This window comes from Bos javanicus, chromosome 2 (assembly GCF_032452875.1).
Source record: "Bos javanicus breed banteng chromosome 2, ARS-OSU_banteng_1.0, whole genome shotgun sequence".
Lineage (NCBI taxonomy): Eukaryota > Metazoa > Chordata > Mammalia > Artiodactyla > Bovidae > Bos > Bos javanicus.
The window spans coordinates 121,461,508-121,479,914 of NC_083869.1; the positions used below are offsets into that span (position 1 = coordinate 121,461,508).

General features: G+C 51.6%; 3 protein-coding genes across 4 annotated transcripts; 1 reads left to right on the forward strand and 2 right to left on the reverse strand.

The window, feature by feature from the left end:
- Positions 1-48: 48 nt before the first annotated feature.
- Positions 49-7,870, reverse strand: EIF3I (eukaryotic translation initiation factor 3 subunit I). Its single transcript, XM_061389488.1, has 11 exons — positions 7,785-7,870; positions 7,599-7,691; positions 6,270-6,357; positions 5,902-5,967; positions 4,667-4,816; positions 4,452-4,579; positions 1,634-1,744; positions 1,434-1,523; positions 1,050-1,123; positions 443-535; positions 49-315 (listed from the first exon to the last, which is right to left on the reverse strand). The coding sequence occupies exons 1-11, from the start codon at positions 7,785-7,787 to the stop codon at positions 234-236; spliced, it is 978 nt and encodes a 325-aa protein (XP_061245472.1). The 5' UTR covers positions 7,788-7,870; the 3' UTR covers positions 49-233.
- On the forward strand, positions 7,842-13,271 carry TMEM234 (transmembrane protein 234). The gene is made up of 5 exons (XM_061389490.1): positions 7,842-7,923; positions 8,203-8,354; positions 9,528-9,594; positions 12,142-12,234; positions 12,501-13,271. The coding sequence occupies exons 1-5, from the start codon at positions 7,908-7,910 to the stop codon at positions 12,593-12,595; spliced, it is 423 nt and encodes a 140-aa protein (XP_061245474.1). The 5' UTR covers positions 7,842-7,907; the 3' UTR covers positions 12,596-13,271.
- Positions 11,400-18,386, reverse strand: DCDC2B (doublecortin domain containing 2B). Of its 2 annotated transcripts, XR_009731057.1 has the most exons (10): positions 17,727-18,386; positions 16,792-16,843; positions 16,275-16,351; positions 15,960-16,091; positions 15,496-15,642; positions 15,353-15,392; positions 14,586-14,721; positions 14,079-14,182; positions 13,481-13,686; positions 11,400-12,017 (listed from the first exon to the last, which is right to left on the reverse strand). XR_009731057.1 is itself a non-coding variant. In XM_061389430.1 (9 exons), exons 1-9 carry the CDS (start codon positions 17,987-17,989, stop codon positions 13,612-13,614), a joined length of 1,026 nt encoding a protein of 341 aa, XP_061245414.1. In that variant the 5' UTR covers positions 17,990-18,386; the 3' UTR covers positions 13,272-13,611. The 2 variants fall into 2 exon arrangements, 1 of the variants encoding a protein (XP_061245414.1); XM_061389430.1 differs by lacking the exon at positions 11,400-12,017 and having other exon boundaries at positions 13,272-13,686.
- Between the last annotated feature and the right edge of the window lie 21 nt (positions 18,387-18,407).

The window sequence follows — 18,407 nt, forward strand, 5'->3', positions numbered from 1 at the left end:
GGGGTGTCACTGAGAAGGGAAAATGATCAAATATCTGACCAGAAACCATTTATTTCCAAACTAGTTTATTTCATAGAGTCCAAAAGCTTCTGTGACCCTGGCTCAGATGGAGATCCGGCTTCTTTGTGTGTGTATGGCCGCACGGTGAGGCTTGCAGATCACCCGTGCCCCTGTAGTGGAAGTGCAGCCTCCTGACCACGGAACCGACAGGGAATTCCCAGAGGTCTGGCTTATTAAGCTTCAAACTCAAATTCAAAGTACTGTGGGTCAAAGTAGTGGATGCGGACGTAACCATCTTCGCCGCCACTGCTGTAGCTGGAAGAGACAGCCAGGGCCCAGTCAGAGGCCTGCCCTTTGGGAAGCAGGCCTGGGGGACAGGACGTGGGAAAGGAGCAGAGGTGGGCAAACCAGGGCTGGCTCAGCCCCCTTCACCAGGCCCTACCTCTTGCCATCAGGATGGAAGGCAACACTGTTGATAGGTCCGAAGTGACCCTTGACTCTTCCAAACTCTTCTTCAAAGGCCAAGTGGAAGAACCTGGAGGAAAGAGCAGGGTGGGAAGCGACAGTTCATTCGGTCCCCATCTCCTACCGAAACACATCAATGGGAACCATTCCCCAAACAAAACTATAAAGCAGGGAAACTGGGATAAGGGGGAAATGAATGAGAACAAAACAAGATGAAGTTGGGAGAAGATTGGACCCAAATGTCTTCCTTGCTATGTGCTGGGCAGTGCTCTTAAAAGCTTCACAACTATTACCTTATTTAATCTGCATAGTCTTATGAGGTAAGTATAATATCACTGTGCCTATTATACAATCAAGGGTGATTGGGCACAGACAACTCCAGTGATGTGCAGGGCTTCAGAGTGAGCCCAAGAGTTCATGCCCTTAAGTGCTGTATCAGACACTTGTCACAGGAGGGCCCCCAATCTGGTTGCACTCCCTAGCAGCCAGTGAATTAAGCAAAGTTTCCTCCATTATCCGGTTTCTGGCCATTGTGAGAGACACTTCATGATGTTTCTGTTTGGAAGCGCTCCTTCCCCCTTTACCTGGCCTCGAACTTCCCAATCCTGGTGGAGGTGGTGGTTACATCCATGGCTTCCTGACCACCGCCCAGCACCACCTGAAGGGAAGAAACTCTAGATGGGCCCAAAAAGCAGGCAAGTCCATTTTCCGTTTCTTCCCCCAACCCTATAAGCCTTTAGTATCTCCTACATCAGACTGGGAAGATATTAAGGGTAAGGAACAAACTTCCCTCAGCCACCTCCTGCCCTGCCCCCGGGGCTTTCCCATCATTCACCCTTGTTCCTGCTCTGAGATCTCCTCTCTGCCTGACACTATTTTCCCCCAAAGCTCTTTTCTTAATTGCTAGACAAACTAGATCCTGGAAACATTCTGAGTCTTTAGCAGGAAACTCGGGTGGGTTTCCTTACATGATCGTAGTTGGGAGAGAGGGCAGCTGAGTTGACAGGTCGTTCTGTCCTGAAAGTCTTCTGGTGTTCAAGGGTTGTGGAGTCGAAGAGCTAGAGACAGAAAGCCAGGGAGATGTCTGTAAAAGGAGTCTTCTTGGGGGAAGCTGAGAGCCCTGCGGGAGGGTGGGAGCAGGCCCGGCAGACTCCTTGCCCAGGCTCACCTTGGCAGTGTTGTCCTTGGATGCAGTGACGAACATGGTCATATCCCTGGATAACTGGATGTCATTGATCTGCCGGGAGTGCTCCTTAACATTCACCAGAACCTCCCCAGACTGCGGACAGAAGAGGGAGGCTCTGATCACTCCATTCCCAATACCCCAGGCTCAGCCAGGATTCTGGACCCTTTCTCGTCCCATGAAGGAGAGGGGAGGTCAGGTCGGGCCTGCCTTAGTATCCCCTGAATCAACATTTACTCCCACTCCCAAGCCCAATCTAGCCCGTGTGTGCAGGTTTCATGAACACTGCTAGTCCACCTAGGAAAACAGACACTTATGGTGACACCTATTAATTAATCATCATGTAACAGTAGAGCAGTTCCATTTAATCCTTCTTCCAAAAAATACTGAGTGGCTACTATTTGCCAGAAGCAGAGGATGAGATGGTTAGACAGCCTCACTGACTCCATGGACATGAATCTGAGCAAACTCTGGAAGACAGTGGAGGACAGAGGAGCCTGGCATGCTGCCAGGTTTGCCAAGAAACGGACACAACTTAGTGACTGAATAACAGCAGCAGCAGCAACACTGTTTGCCAAGCATTGTGCTAAGCAGGTAACAACACATTTTTTTTTTAATCCCCACAACAATCCTATGAAGTGAATATTTTACCACAATTTTAAAAGGAAACTATGGTTCAGATAGGTGGTGTGACTCGGAGAGCTCAAAACCAGTAAAAGGCAGAACCCAATGGAATCTCCTTCCCTCGCAGGGTCTTGGTCACAGTTCATGAGGACCGATGCTCATCCAGCCTTTTTTCAGGTCTTCTCAAAGGGCTCTTTCATCTGATTTCCCTTCCCACTTACAGAACCTGCCAGACTATGTAGGACAGAGTTTAGAATCTGCCCTTAAACGTACTTGTCTATGGGAGTTCCCTGGTGGTCCAGTGGTTACAACTCAGTGCTTTTACTACTTAGGGCCTGGATTCAGTCCCTAAATGGGGAACTAGGATCTTGCAAGCCTTGCAGCATGGCCAAATTAAAAAAAAAAAAAAACTTCTCTGTGCCTCGATTTCTCTATTTAGAAAACAAGATTATTAAAAGCCCCTAGGAGTAACTCCCTGGTGGTCCAATGGTTAGGACTAGTAACAAACAAACAAGTCCCCAGGATCCTGTAAGGACACTGTGTGTGCGTGCTCAGTCATGTCCGACTCCTCGTGACCCCGTGGACTGCAAAACCCCAGGCTGCTATGTCCATGGGATCTTCCAGGCAAGAATTCCAGAGTGGGCTGCCATTTCCTCCTCCAGGGGGTCTTCCTGACTCAAGGACACCGGGACTGGGTCTTACCTGAATGTGAGTGATGGGCGCCTGGCATGCGTGCTGCAAACATTTGTGAAGATGACTGAACGGCCTCAAGCACTGGGCCTCACACAGACCCTCAGAAGACTGCCATCTCCTTCCCTGAGTTCCTTTCACCTACTGTCAGGGAAGACTGTATCTTTGTCTCCTCCGTGGACACATGGTAGGGAGGCATCTGGTGCCTCCATTTTGGGGAAGAAGCACCAGTTTTGCAGTCAGGCCTACCTGAGGGCACAGATCAGCTCCACCGTTGGCTAGCATCAAGCACTGTTTATGGCCTTGACCTTGGTTCCCGTTCCTTCCTGCAGGTAGGCCTGGTACTTTAGTGGACCACAGCCAGTGCTTGTTGAGTGACTGACCAAACTTTACGATACTACATCCCAGCATTCCCCAGAAACCCAGGAGCCCACATCAGAAATCTGAGACAGAAATCTGAGACTTCACCCTTTCGGTAACCCTCCCTCTCATCGGTCACCCTGAATGTCTCCTGTCAGATACCCCACATCCCTGTGACTACTTCCTAGTTTTTATGCATTCTCCAATCTAGCCTGTGAGAGCTTTCTAAAGGAAAAAACCTGGGACTTCTCTGGTGGCCCAGTGGTTAGGAGTCCATCTTACAATGCAGGGGATGTGGTTTTGATACTTGGTTGGAAAACTAATATCCCACATGAAGACTGAGAGGCACAGCTAGAGTTCATACACTCTGGGATGCCACCACTAAGACCCGATACAGCCAATATAAAATCACTCAATCAATATTTTAAAAAATAAAAGAGAAAACCTGATCATCATAACCATTTGAAGATTTCCTCCTGCCTAAGGGGAAATCACAGCTCCCTTATCTCTGGATCCGCAATCTAGTCCTGGTCCCCCTTCCCCAACACCACATTCCAGAGAGACCAAACTCCCATTCCTGAAGAATCTGCCTACTCCCTTAACTCTGTGCCTCCGCACACTCTGCTCCTGTGTCTGTGGAACAACTCTCTCTTCTGGCTTGAAGCTCCATTTATTCTTCACAGCTTAATGTACAGGCCACGTCTTCTGTGACAGACGGCACTTTGTGTACTTGGTTGAGCCCTCAACAGTGGCACAGCTCACAACCTGACCCATGTGCTAACTGTTTGCCAGCCTGCCTCCCGGAGGGCAGGGTCCATGTCTGATTCCCTTCTTTGTCCTGAGTCTAGCATGGCACCTGCCACTCAGTGGGGGCAGGGACACGCTTAATTGTGATCACTGGTCACATGTCCTGAGTACTCTATGACAAGTTTTTCAAACACCTGAGGTCATCTGATGCTTGAAACATCTTACAGATAAACAGGCTCTGTGAAGTTATATAATACGATGAAGATCACATACTTAGAAAATGGTGAAGTCTGTGTGAATCTGGCCCTCACTCTTAACCCCCAGGCTCATCCTGCCTCTCACAGAGAATCATTCTGATGGGCGTAGGCCTCACCCACCTTACCTTGGCACTATACTGGTTGAGCTCTCCACCTTCGTGGCCTGCGATGATGCACTCTCCCAGAGGTCCCCAAACGGCACTGGTGATCTTGGAGTCGTTGCAAGGGATCCTCATGTAGGGCTCATTGCTGTCTGTGTGGGGCAGCACATGTCAGGCCCTGGGCTCTGGAGCCACGCCCCTCACCTCAACCCCAGTCCTGTGCCCCAGCCCCGGCTCACCGATCTGGCTTGGATCCCGCAGGTCAAAGAAGCTCACGAAGCACTGGTAGCCCATCTGCTTGTCTGTGGAGAACATGATGATGTTGCCCCCAAAGTCAAAGCCACAGGTCCGGACTGCTGAATTGGTCTTGAGCAGGGCCAGCTGCTTCCCTGGGAACAGGCAGTCTCGGTTAGTCCCTGCCCCCTGCTGATCCCGGGAGGATGCCCTCTACCCCTGCCTATCATTACAATGCACTGTTCCTCCTACACTGGTGACTAACCCCCTGCCCTGTCTTCTTCCCTCACTGCTGTGCTTTGGCTCAGGTCTTTTAACTTCTCCACAGTCCCTCCTCAGACATCCCACCACTGTAGCACTCACAATGGACTACATTTTATCTGTCTCCACCTCTGTGGAGAATGTGCTTCTCCACAGCAAAGACCTCCTCTAACTTCTCTGCATGTCACCAGTGCCCAGCAAAGACCTGGGAGAGATCTGGGTACCCAGAAAATATTTACTAAATGGAGCGGTTTAATAGGCTCCCGTCTTCTGTCTGTTCTGCAGTGTTCTCCACTGCTACCTGGGCTTGCCAAAGCTAAACATGCTTGGGGACTTCCCCAGCAGTGGTTAAGACTCTGCCTTCCAATGCAGGGGGTGTGGGTTCGATCCCTGGTCAGGGAACTAAGATCCCACTTGCCCACTTGCCACGGTGTGGCCAAAAATTAAAAAAAAAAAAGAAAAAAAAAAGAACTAAACAGGCTCTTCCCTGCTCAGGACCCTCCACAGCATGCCAAGTCCTGCAGAGCAGTCATGTTCCCGAGTTCACACTCAAGGCCTGTTCTGGCCCCAGCCGCCTCAGCTCTCCACTGCTGTCTATTTCACCCCCAGGCAGCAGGAGCTCCTGCCAGATCAGATGACTTGGACGACACTCGCTGTGCTTTCACTCTTGCGTGTGCCGCAGCGATCACCTCACATGACACTTACTTTGGGAAACCTTCCCAGGCTGATCCCATCCCCACTTCAGCCTTCAGTTGCCTCCCCCTTGGCTTTCACAGTGCACTGTGCTACCTCTAACAAGGCTTATATCTCACTGGAGTGCCTCTTTTCACCTCTGTCTTCCTTATTTTCTTGTCTCTTTTTCCCTAGACTGGGAACCATCTCTGGATTTATCTCTATTTCCCCAGAACCTGTTGGCCTCAATAAGTATACTATAGGTCCTCACTGTTTGCTGAAAAAGTGTAGAAGGATCCAGGCTTACCTGTTTCACAGTCCCAGAGACGACAGCTGTTGTCAGCTGAGCCAGTGAGGACATGCTTGGTGTCCCCTGAAGAGGGTGTTAAGAAGCATGACAGAATTCACCTGAGTCCTTGTCCTCTTGGAAGGCCAAGTGAATCATCTCCCTATTCAGCACCAGAGAGCCTTCCTTCTCTCATCCTAACCTCCTCATTCAGAACTGGAACCTGTCCTAAATGTTCCCCGAACTAGTGAACAGACCAAGGAGTAGGAGGTAGATAGCATCATTCTCCTGACCCCACCAGAGCATCTCAAACTCTCAGCTTCAGGTCAGCAGCTTCTCCATGGCTGGCAGACCCTGGGAGCACAGACTCAGAACAAAGATAAGGATACAGTCCGCGTCCACACACCACACAGCTCCGGTATGGCCCATGTAGGTGCCCAGTCTCTCACCATTCACAGAGTACCATACATTGACAATCTGGAGGATCAAGGACAATGTGACAGGATGATAGGCATCGCAGGCAGAGCCATGGCCTATTTTGCCCCAGAAGCTTCTAGCCAGGCCAGATTCTACCCTCCCCTGCGCATCTCTTGAGGAACAGCAGGTTGCTGGTTAAAAGACCAACTCCTGGATTCTCCTGGTTGCAAAAAAGTCTCCATCATACCAGCCTTTTCCCCAGACTCCTAAACCCTTTGAGGAATAAAAGGTCGAGTATCAGCCTAGCAAAACAGTAGTGTTTTGGTGTTCTGTCCAAACGGGAGCAGTTGGTAGGAGGGAAACCTGGGTTCCAGTCCCTGCTCTGCTTCTATCTCACTGTATTATCTCAAAATGTGTGCTTTTCCCCTCTGAACTTCAGTTTCCCCATGTGTAAACTGGCCGGGACAATAACGCCTTTTTCAAAGGGTAGCTGTGAGACTCCAATAAAATAATGTCTAAGGAACTTAAAATGTAAACATCTAACATTGATATGGTACTCACAAACACTCTTTATTCAAGTAAGCTCTTTATTTGAATAATCTCACTTAATCCTAAAGACAACCCCAAGAGGGAGGTACTATTACTACCCATAGTTTGTAAAAAGGGGCACTTAAAGTTTATAATGGTTAAATGGCATGTTCAAAGTCACACTGCTAGTGAATGCAGGACTCAGGATTCAAATCAGGTCTGTCTGGTTTCAGAGCCCCCACGTTTAGCCACCAGGGTTAACTTTCTCCATATGGAGGTGCCTCAAAACGCAGTACTCAGAGGGGCTGTTTGCAGTGAGTGAGGCAGGAAGAGGGATGACTGAAATGATACCAGGGATACCTTCTTTAAGGCCTTTATCTCTCGCCGCCCCAGGATCAACTTCCCCCTTCTCCAGGTGGTCTGTTCCCCTATCCTTGTAGAATAGTTTTGTTCTTCTCCGGAATGAGCTCCTCTCCGCCCCATAAACAAGATGACCCACGTCCCTGTTCCCTTTCCACAGGCCCCTTGTTTTCTTCTCCCTGGCTACTCCCTCCTCCTATCAACAATGGAGTCCTTTCCCACATCTATCGGTGTAATGCTCTCGCCCTCCAAACCCCGGGATGATCTCTCCCTACTTCTCAGAACGGGGCACTCCTTGGTTTTTCTCGCAGCAAAACTAGCTTGTCCACCCTTCGCCCCGGGAGAATGAACTCGCCCGCTCCCGGGCCCCCTCCGCAAGGTCCCGGCGGGCCCGCCCTTCGGCCGACGCTCACAGGGTCCTTGGCCACCGTGAAGAGGAGGTCTCCCTCGCGGTTGTACTTAATCTGAGTAATGGACCGCTCATGGCCCTGCAGCAAGATCGGCTTCTGTGGGGACAGGACGGCAGTGTCAGCGCCCAGAAATGGCCCCTGCCCCAGCCCGGACCCCCACGGCAACACCTTTAACACAGAAGAACTCACCATCCCGGCGGTGACGCGAGGAAAGCAGCAACGTGAGTAGAACCGGAAGAGGCTTTGGCGCCACTTCCGGATCACGAGTCTCCGCCCCCTTTGTTCCCGGAAGAGGAGAGGAGCGGCGTTGCCATGGCGGCGACCCTGGGTAAGCGGGCCCCGCCCCTGCCCTGGCTTCCAGACCGCTATCCCAAGTTCATTTCTTACACCCCCTCACCACCTAACCCCGACCCCTGCTACAAACCCGAACCTGGGCTCCAGGATCCATCTCCCCGGCTTCGCGGGGCCTGTCCTACCCTCCAATCACACACGGGGCGTCGGAAAGCAAAGAAGGGATGTCGGGGCGGCGGGGCGAGAATGGGAGGCCGGAGGAGGGCTAAGGCCGTGCGGTGGGGCGGCGGGGGATGTCACTCGTATCTCCATCCAGGGCAGGTGCTGGCTCTGGTGCTGGTGGCCGCTCTGTGGGGTGGCACACAGCCATTGCTGAAGCGGGCCTCCTCCCGCCTGCAGCAGGTTCATGAGCGGACCTGGGCCCGGCAGTTGCTGCAGGAAATGAAAACCCTCTTCTTGAATCCCGAGGTGCGTCTGTGAATGAGCCCTCTGTAGAGAGTAGCGGCTAAGAATTTGGTCTCTGGAGTCAAACACATCAGGGTCAGAATCTGCGCTCCACCACTTACTCTCCAGAAGCTCTTGTATGAGTCTTGTTTGCCTTGAGTCTCAGTTTCGTCATCTGTCAGTTCAGTTCAGTTCAGTCGCTCAGTCGTGTCTGACCCTTTGCGACCCCATGAATCTCAGCACGCCAGGCCAGGCCTCCCTGTCCATCACCATCTCCCGGAGTTGACTCAAACTCACCTCCTTCGAGTCGGTGATGCCATCCAGCCATCTCATCCTCTGTCGTCCCCTTCTCCTCCTGCCCCCAATCCCTCCCAGCATCAGAGTCTTCTCCAGTGAGTCAACTCCTCGCATGAGGTGGCCAAAGTACTGGAGTTTCAGCTTTAGCATCATTCCTTCCAAAGAACACCCAGGGTTGATCTCCTTTAGAATGGACTGGTTGGATCTCCTTGCAGTCCAAGGGACTCTCAAGAGTCTTCTGTAAAATGGGGATAATAAGGGTAACAGTCTTATGGGGCAGTTGTGAGGGTTAAGTGAGGTGAGGCACATAAAGCACTTAGCAGTGGGCCTTATACATATTATAATTAGGTCTCAAGTCTATGATGCCCTGAGCTGCTATTAATATTTTATTATGGTGATCCTTCCAACAGACTTTTCCAGAGGGAGGGCTTAGGGCTCAAATTGGCCCTGGGGAGGGGGGGATAAGGGAGAATCTAGAGTACTACTTCTGAGCTCAGTGCTGCCAGGCTCGGCTGGTGGGAAAGACATAGACACAACTGCCTCTCAGGGCTAAGGGCTTTGAGTGAGGTACAGATAAACTGCTTTGTGAGTTCAGAGGAGGGAGGCTGGAGCTAGGCGACTGAGGGAAGGTTTCTTGGAGAGAGGAACACTGGCACTCAGGGACTTGCAGGATGGGGTGGATAGAAACCAGCGGGGCTGAGGGGGAGGGCATTCAGGGCAAAGGCATGGGGTTCAGTCAGTGATGTTCCCTCTGCCCTGGAAGGGTCCTTTTCAGATGACTTGGGCCCTAGGCCCTCATAGCTACCCCTCCCTCCAAGGAAAGGCTTATCTCGAAGCTCAAAGAAGGCAGCCCTGCTCAGTTAAGCAATCACACTGACTGCAGTTTTCTTCTGTTTCCAGTACCTGATGCCCTTTTCTCTCAACCAGTGTGGCTCCCTTCTCTATTACCTCACCTTGGCGTCAACAGGTGGGTCTCTGGCTTAGAACCGCTATGCTTAGGATGGAGGGAATGTCTCAAACACCTTGTTGCCATGAATGAGGGATCTGGTTCCATATTTGCACCCTCTTCTCTAGGCAGTAGGGTATGGTGGGTTGGTTATGAGTATGCTGCCAGGCAAAGGGTTGGTTTGAAGCCTGGCAATCTTGTGCAGCAGCAGAGAAAGAAAGTTCCTTTGGCCGTGTGGAGGGTTTTTGAGTGTGTGTGTGTGTGCGCACCATGCAGTTTATGGGATCTTAGTTCCCTGACCAGGGATCAAACCCAGGCCCACTGCAGTGGAAGCACAGAGTCCTAACCACTGGACCGACAGCAAATTGCCCAAGGGCTGCCTTTGACACTCTTGCTTCCACTGCTAACTGCCTGCCTAACCTTGGGCAAGTCTCTTATTTGAACCTTGATTTTTTATGGTTGACTTCATAGCACTGAGAGAATTAAGTTCAGTTTTGAGAAGCATCCGGAGCAGTACCTGGTGCACGATGGACTGGAGGAGCTCAATAAGGATACATTTCTTTTCCCCTATTGTGTGTCCTCCCCTGCATCAGATACTGTTCTAGTTTTACACATTTAAAAAAATTCTCAGCTCAACCTTATAAAATGGACATGATTGTCTCCACCAAGGCAATGAAGTTACAAAACTTTGGGCAACTTATTTCACCTCTTAAGTCCCCCAGCATGTCAGTGCAGAAGCATGTGAAGCCGTCTATTACTAAAGTTCATGCTCTTGAACTTTGCTAACAGAAGTTTTTGCTATAACTTTGCTATAACTCACCTGAAGTCTCACCTGGGCCCCCCCCTCCCAGGGATTTGAGGGGAGTTTGGACCCCAAATAACCCTGGGAAACCCCTCAGAAGTCATGGGAGAGGCTAGGCCCACCTCCACATCTGCCATGTCAGCTTCAACTAGCATCACTCCACTTTCATCTGTTTTACATTTTGGGCTTCTCATAAGACTTCATTTAAAGCAAAGCTGGAAAGCCTCTGGCACTCCCTGCTGCCCAGAACACTGAGTGCTCTGGGAAAATGCCTGCAGTTAGCCATTTACCAAGTTTTGAGCAAATTAGAATTTCAGGATCCTCTTACCTCACCACTTACCCTGCCTGTATCCATTCTAATAATCAGAACAGTGGTCACTATTCATTCAGGCAAGGATATACACATGTTATCATATTTCATCTTACAACAACCCTTTTGTAAGACGATGCTGTTATCTTGCTATCACTGTTTTTCAGGGAGGGAACAGGCTCAGAGTGATTGATCTAGCCAAGATCACGTAGGGAAACCTGGGTCTGCCTCACTCCAGTGTCCTATTCTTTCTTCACACTATGCTGCTTCCCTCTCCCATCTACTGTTGCAAACCAGTCTTTAGCAACCACTACATTCTGTGTTGTGTAAGGTTAAGGAAAGCGCTCTGAGTAGGTGGCAGTTGTGTCAGTTTCTTGGGTGGCTAATACCAGCCATGGCCGCGCCTCGCAGGGGATGAGCAGCTGCGCGGTTCTCTCCTCCTCTGCCTGGAACAGGTGAGGCCTGGGAGGGCTGGGAAAGAATGTGCTGAGGAGCCAATGTGCACAGCCTGCCCGGCAGTTATGAGTCTTGCAAACAAGTAACTCAGTTTCTGATTTATCCATTAGTTTTTTTGGTTTTATTTATTTATTTATTTTTTTGGTATGTGTTTTAAGAACACAACATAAAATCTGTCTTAAAAAGCTTCAAATGTACAAAATTTAAGTGTAATAAATTTCAAGTTAAGAGTATTGTTAACTCCGTTAAGTCTTCCTGAAGTTTCATTTATTGAAGTCAGAGCTTCAAAACGAAGCAACAGATCCTGGACTGTGGTGACCTCTACTTAAGAACCAGCCCTGTGGGGCCTGTCCTGTACCTGTTCCTGCTGCTGACGTTTTTTTCTCTTACATAATTCCATGAGGCCCAAGTCCGAACTGAAAAGAAACAAATGTGCTTCACCTGCTGTTTTGCTTCGTCCTTATCCATTTAGTTCTACTACCTTTAGAGTCAGGCAGACCTCGGTTTAAATCCTCAATTTGCCTCCATTTCTGTGGTGTCTTTGAGCCTTTGTTTCCATTATGATGCTAATGTGATTCCTGCATTGTTGTTATGAAGACTGATTCGATGTGTACACAAAGCGCTGGCACATAAAGTGTGCTTGTGTTTGGTGTTACTGCCGCATGCTATTGTGTCCTTTGGCTTTGGGGTACCTGTCTGTCCAGATGTCCTTGAGATCACAGTAGTTCTGTTTGAGTGCAAAGACCTCATCCTTACCAGCAAACCAAGATGGTCCCAGACCTTGTAGTTTAGGTCTTCTTGCTGGAATCCTGAGGGAGCACTGAATTTGAAGTCAGGAGACCTGAGTTTGAATCCTGAGCTTTGCTGTGACATTGTCTGAAAAATGGGATCATGAGACACCTTTTTTAAAACTGTCTTGATGATGTAATGAAAGTGTTTTGTGCTTAGAAAGACTTTTTGTTTTTGCATCTCAGAGATTCTTTTCATTCTGATCACTCAGATCTGACCCTAGCTGTGCCCATCAGTAACTCTCTGGCCATCATCTTTACACTGATTGTTGGGAAGGTCCTTGGAGAAGATATTGGTGGAAAACGTAAGTCAGGACACTGCAAATTCGGGAAGCCGCTACTTGGACTTTGACACCCTGGGTTAGTTTTTTCCAGAGCCGTTTCCTGTGACCAGGTGAGGAGAGGCTCTTCCCTCATCCTGCCCTTTCCTCTGTAGCTCTCCTGCCTCCTTGTTGCCATCAGGGTTGCCTTCCCCTGGGTAGTTCCCATCTGAGCCCTTCCCTCAGCCCTGCGTCAGCTCCTACTGGCATGGCTAGTCTCAGAGCTCCTCAATTTCTACCCATTATCCCAGGAGCATTTGCTGGCATGGTGCTCACCGTGGCAGGAATTACACTCTGCATCACAAGCTCAGTGACCAAGACCCAAGGGCAACCGTCTGCACTTTGAGTGAACCAAGGCCACCTCCAGCTCTGCTATCTCCAGGAAACCCTTGGGCCATGAGGTAGAGGCAGTGAGCCTGGGACTTAGGCCTCCCACCCCCAGCCCCAGGCCCAGCCTCAGCTTCCTCACCTCCTGAGATAATAACTACCTCATGGATCGTAATAAGAGAACAAGAGTGAAAGGGTTTTGTAACTTTCACATGCTGTTCAACCACTCAGATTTAGCACAAGAGACTTCACCCTCATCCTCAGCAGCCCTCGTGCCCCAGCAGCACCCTCTCTGCTGTCACGTCAGGTCCCCAGACCTGTCACTGTTACTATGGCCTGACCTGGACTATCCCAGCAGCTGGGTGGTGGACTGCAGAACCCCAGCTGCAAGGAGAAGGCCAGCTATAGCCTCTGAGCCAGAAATGCAAACAGGAGGCCTCCAGGGCTCAGCCTTCGCTGGCTGAGGGGGGAACTGGGGAAAGTGCGTAAGAATGGCAGATGATGTGCGGGAGAGGAGCTGGCTGTTAGCCTCCCTGTCCCTCCCGTGAGGTGGGCGTAAATCCTCAACTGCCTGCCCCCCTCAAATGCCCGTGGGCCCCGGCACTGCCCAACTCCAGCATGTGGAGCGATGCTGGGTGAGCAGTTGTTGTTGAGTCGCTAAGTCAGTTGTCTGTAATAAATCTGTAGTAAACAGATGGAGATTAGTAAGTATTCTTTTATTGTGACAGACCCGCTCCCATGTTTGTGGTCTCTCCCCCAAACCCAGCTGGCTACTCCTTTCTCTGGCCAGAGACTCTCATAAGGAAACAGCCTCTGTAGCTGGGGCTTCTCTGCTCCAAAAGGAAAGAAGACTGGGGTGTAGGTTTATGAGCAGCAGAGCCGGACTGAAGGGGTTGCATCATACCCTGTGAGCCCAGAGGAGACGCTGGTTCCTTGAGAACAGGCTGCTGGAGGCTGAGGATAAAAGGTGACTACAGAGTGAAGGTCCCCAGTTCCTGGCTGGAGCTGCTGGATCTCAAGATGGTGGAGCAGGCATCAGGCTGAGATAGCCGCCCCAGCCCCAGGCTGTTTTTCCAGGAACAGCGCCTCTTCCACAATCTGTGCTATCCGCTGGAGGAGGAAGAAGGCCACACAGAACGGAGCCATTAAGCACCCCAGTCCAGCCTCCAGCCTTTAGCCTGGGGTTTCCCAACCCCAGGAAAAGAAGAGACCAGAAATCTGGATCCACCATCTCATTTAACATAGGAACTCGGGCTCTGAGAAGGTTAGATTTGTTCACAGTCACAAGGGAGAATTGTTCCTGCAACCCAGGGCTGCTGGTTTCCAGCTCAGAACTCCTGTCCCAACATATGGCTTCCAGGGATTTCCCTGGCTTCCAATGCAGTGGGTGCAGGTTTGATCCCTGGCTGGGGAACTAAGATCCCACATGCCGCAGGGTACAGCAAAAAAAAAACCATACAAACAAAACAAAAGCCAACACACAGCTTCCAGCCCCGGCCCACCTGATCCAAGGGCTCCTCTGTCTGGGTGTCTTCATCATCTGCTACTTCCCGGGCCCCTGCCGTCTCCTTCCTTGGGTGGGGAGCCCTATACATTCCCTTGGTTCCTGACGTGGAAGGCAAGAGACCAACGCCGAGGCTGAGGAGCCCTCAACATTCTTTCCTTAGACTTTATCAGCCCTCTCCCCAGCCCTGAGCCTCGTTCATGACCACAGAGGATGGAGGTTAGTTCAGGGGCAGGCTTTTGGCCCCCATCCCCAACCCTTCCAAATCCCACCCCTGAAATTCATGGCTTCGAGTTTTCACATGCTTCTTTTCATAAGCCAGGTCCCCATGAAAAGGCAAAGGACTGGCTATGCACACAAGGGAGCAGGAGACAGTTGTGCTGAAGTCAAGACCAGCTCTGGACCATGGAACTCCCTCACCCTCCTGTGTCATCCCCAGCAGGCACCATCCCACGTCACTGTCAGAGGCTGGCTGAGAAGGCCTTGAATTCTGGGGTCCCCTCACCTGATGGAAATGAGAGCGTGGGGAGCATGCTTCTTGGCTCAATAGCTCGTTGGGGTCTGGCATAGAAAGCAGATGGCTCAATTTGTCTGGCTTCGTTTGGAGAGAACCGGCTTGCCTGTGCTCTGTGGCCCTGGGCCTGCGGAGGGAACACTGAGCGTGAGCCATGGTTGTAGGCTGTCCTTACCTTCTCCACTCCCAGTCCAGGTGTGAATGCCTCTGATGCCTTTGGCAGCCTGGGAGAGGAGAAGCCATCCATCTTCATAGCCTGCATCTTCCCTCCCTGCTCCCTCTTCCATCAGGCTGCTTTATCCAGGGACATAGTAGATGATGTCTGGTGTTCTAAATGACCAGTGAAATCAGGTTGTATCCTCCTACCCTCAACTCGCTGGCTCATCTCTTGGGAGGGCTCAGGCCTGGGATAAGATGGGAAGCTGATAAGCATTTTGGACCCTGCTATGCCAGATATACTGATTTTCCCAGCATCCAATCTGGCATCAGGTCCAGCAACTCAGAGTCCTGAAGATCTTCACAGAGCCCAGATAAGCTGGCTTTCAGACCTGGTTCTGGTCTGGCTGCTGTCAGTAACTGTGTTACCCTGAACAAATCACTTCACTCCTCTGAACTTCAGCCTCTCCTCTGGAAAATGGGAATAACAATCTTTATTTCACAAAATTATTGAGAGGATACAGTACAATAAGGTCAGAGCCTCAGCGGGAAGCTAGTCACTTCCTTCTTTCCCGCCCCCCACAACACCCTGGGTCACCTACCACCTGCTGGTGGGGCCTGGACTTTGGACCTGGGGGACGCCTGCAATGAAAAAAGAGAAGGCTTATAGCGGGCAGAGCAGGACATGGAGTCAGGGTGGCTTCCTTTGCTCTAACCTGCCGCCCCTCCCCTCATATATACATACCAGCAGCCCCTGGGCAGTGAGCGACTGGGCACCAGCAGCTCCAGATAGGGGAGGGCCTTGAACTCATCCTCTCCAACGGCCACGTAGTAATGGCCGCTCACCAGAGCCTCCCTTGCTGACAGTGGGAGCCCGTCCAGGGTGCAGAGCCTGGGAGAGAGAGGTGAGTACATAAGGGCCAGTGAACAAGGTGGGTCTTGATAGTCAGCAGACTGTGAGGGGGTGGGTACAGCTCTTCCAAGGTGCCTGGCCCTGCTGGGGAGCAGCTCTCCGCGCACCAGGGCCAGTCCCCCAGGCTCCACCCTGGCTCCAAGGGTTGGGCCGGAAGGGCCTCTCCCTCTGGCACAGAAAGAAGTCCCCTTTGGGGAAACATGCTTTCCTTTGGCCTTTTCATCCTCTAGGAAGGCCAGAACCAGTGGGGCGGCTCCCTTTGGGGACATTCAGGTTTCCGCAGTTCCCAGACTCACTTGCGCACAGCCCCGCTCTGTAATTTCACCTTCTCCTTCAGGAGCTTCAACACTGCTTCCCAGTCCTCGCTGGCAGCCTGGGACAGCTTCAGGCTGAACGGAGGACTTAACAGGTCCCCATTCCTGAACACACTGGGACAAAGAGCAGCCTGGTAAGGGGATGTGAGCATCCATGTGAGAGGATGAAGGATGGCACCGGGGCCAGAAGACAGTCTGAGACCCAGTGCACGGGCTCCTGGAACAAATCCACCTACTTTTCCTTGGCCTCACTGAAACAAAAATCTATGCCCCCACCTCCCCAACACGGGCACTTACTGGATATAGCAGGGGGAACCAGCAGGTAGCTGCCATCCAAGGGCCCCATCACATAGCTGCCGAGTCACCGGAAGACCCTGAAACCCATCAGGTCCCCAGATCAGGAACGCATTGAGGCCTTTGGTCAGGGGTAGGTCAGTCTAAGGTGGGTAGGGTGAGGGAAAGGAACCAGACTGGGGTGGAAGAGGGGATAAGGAGCGTGAGACTGGTCACAGCTTTTACCACAGGGTGCTTCTACCTCCCTGAGTCACATTCTTAACCCCCTCCCATCCCTCTGTTTTATAGCGTCCTCTTTCCTCTGAGGACCACAGCCTGGAGATAAAAGGTTGCGAAAGGCGCAGGGAACAGCATTTTGAAATCCTGCACCCTGGAAAGGGTAGCAGTTGGCTCCAGAGTAGGTGTGGAAACAGGCAGATCCAGCTGCTTCTGGGGCCCCTGACCTCCCAGACCAAAGTGGGAGCCATCCCAGAGGAGGGGGAGAACAGAGGGCTAGGGGCTGGCCTGCCCCAGGACTCACTGCCAATCTGCTGCTCTTCCCACCTGGAGCCTTCCCTGCAGGGGGTAAATAGCTGAAAGGACAGAGAGGTCACAGGTCATCTTGGGGAGCCAGGGGACCTCAGCAGCCCAGCAGCTGCCAGAGGAGGGGGCTGGGGCCCAGCTCACCAGGTCTCCCTTCCCAGTGAAACAGTCTCAAGTCACCTCAGTCCAGAAACAGATGCTGACACTTGAACCTGCCTTAGGCCCTGCGTATATCAGGCTGCACATCCAGTCCAGGGCACAAACCACATAATTAAAGGTCTAAATCCTCCTGTATCTCAGAGAAATGTTCTCCTTCGCAGGGTATGTGGTTTCATCTCATTTTGTATGAGACAGAACAAGGACTCCCAAAGTAACACGGAAGTGACCAAGTCCAGATTCTAAGTCTGTCTAGCTCCCAACTCCTGGCTCCTTAGGTTACAGCGAGCAACCTCTCAGCTGAGAGTGAAAGAAGACCTGGAAGCCAGATCTGAGTTGGAAGCTCAGACACTGAAGTCTCCCATCTTGGAAAGCACAGCTACACCCTGTAAAGGGTGGTCCCAGCCTACTGGAGAACACGGGATGTCTATGGATAGATTTAGAGTATTTGGTGGTGGTGGTGATGGGGGTGATAAGGATCCCATCAGGAAGAGCCTTTGGAAAAGGGGGCTCAACTAGCATGAGAATGTTGCTCTTACTGTGGTTTGGTCCTGGCTGGATAGGCATGATCATCTGTCAGACTCTTGACTTGAACAGTGGCTCCACTTGTGTTGTCTACTCCTGGGCAGCTTAGGACTATCTTGATTTACCCTTCCAAAGACTGGGGATAAGACCACCCACCTCACAGGACTGCTAATGTCTACATAGTCAGTACTGAACTGTTGCTGTTGCTATTACCTCCCTCCCCAGGCTTTTGACCACCCTCAGCCCACTCACGGGAGCTTGTGGAAATGTTCGAAGCCAGCAGCCACATACAGCCCTCCGTTCTGCAGGTCTGCCAGGTCGGTGACAGGGTGGCCATAAGGGGTGTAGAGAGCACGCACGGCCACTGGGGCCCGCACAGCTGATGTCACCTCACAGAGGAAGGTCTCCAGGGTGGGGAAGCGGCGTTGAGTCACCACCAGCTGGCGGCCTGGGGAGAAGGGGTCCCCGTTCCGGTACACCACTACCCTCTTGGCTGCTGGACTGCCACTGGCCATTGTGTGTCCCTGGCTAGAGACGCAGAGCTGTTGCCAGGCAACTAAGACAGGGTTGGGAGCAATGCCAATCAGAGGTAGAGTCCTGCCTTTTCACCCAGGAAGGCAGGGAGAGCCTCCATAGGAGCATCTGTCTGCATTCAGGGTCTCATCCAGTCTGCTCTTGGTGGGGCCTCACAGTAGGGTGGGTCTGGTCATTAGGTATGAAGGAAGAGCCAGGACTCAGTGAGAAGGGCAGTGGCAGAGATCACACTGAAACACAGATGTTTAGTACTGGGTTGGGGCAGGGATTCTCAGAGCCTCCCTGCCACTCTGTAGCCCAACAGCTTTGGGGGGCTGTTCCCCAAGAATGCTAGTCTGCTCCTGGGCTGTGGCTCTCAGCCAGCTCTGGAGAGGATGCCCCATGTCAGCAGGAAGTGAA

What these genes read in the sequence shown, in the direction of transcription:
- EIF3I (XM_061389488.1), bottom strand. An exon ending in TCTCTGGGACTGTGAAACAG is followed by an intron (nt 4,817 to 5,901) that starts GTAAGCCTGGAT and finishes GCCTGTTCCCAG; the next exon opens with GGAAGCAGCTGGCCCTGCTC. An exon ending in TTCCATCCTGATGGCAAGAG is followed by an intron (nt 316 to 442) that starts GTAGGGCCTGGT and finishes TGTCTCTTCCAG; the next exon opens with CTACAGCAGTGGCGGCGAAG.
- TMEM234 (XM_061389490.1), top strand. An exon ending in CCTCACCTTGGCGTCAACAG is followed by an intron (nt 9,595 to 12,141) that starts GTGGGTCTCTGG and finishes CTGATCACTCAG; the next exon opens with ATCTGACCCTAGCTGTGCCC. An exon ending in AGAAGATATTGGTGGAAAAC is followed by an intron (nt 12,235 to 12,500) that starts GTAAGTCAGGAC and finishes CCATTATCCCAG; the next exon opens with GAGCATTTGCTGGCATGGTG.
- DCDC2B (XM_061389430.1), bottom strand. Translation starts at nt 17,989, where the DNA reads ATGGCCAGTGGCAGTCCAGCAGCCAAGAGGGTAGTGGTGTACCGGAAC. An exon ending in GGAAGAGCAGCAGATTGGCA is followed by an intron (nt 16,352 to 16,791) that starts GTGAGTCCTGGG and finishes GATGGGTTTCAG; the next exon opens with GGTCTTCCGGTGACTCGGCA. An exon ending in CACGCTCTCATTTCCATCAG is followed by an intron (nt 14,183 to 14,585) that starts GTGAGGGGACCC and finishes CTTCCACGTCAG; the next exon opens with GAACCAAGGGAATGTATAGG.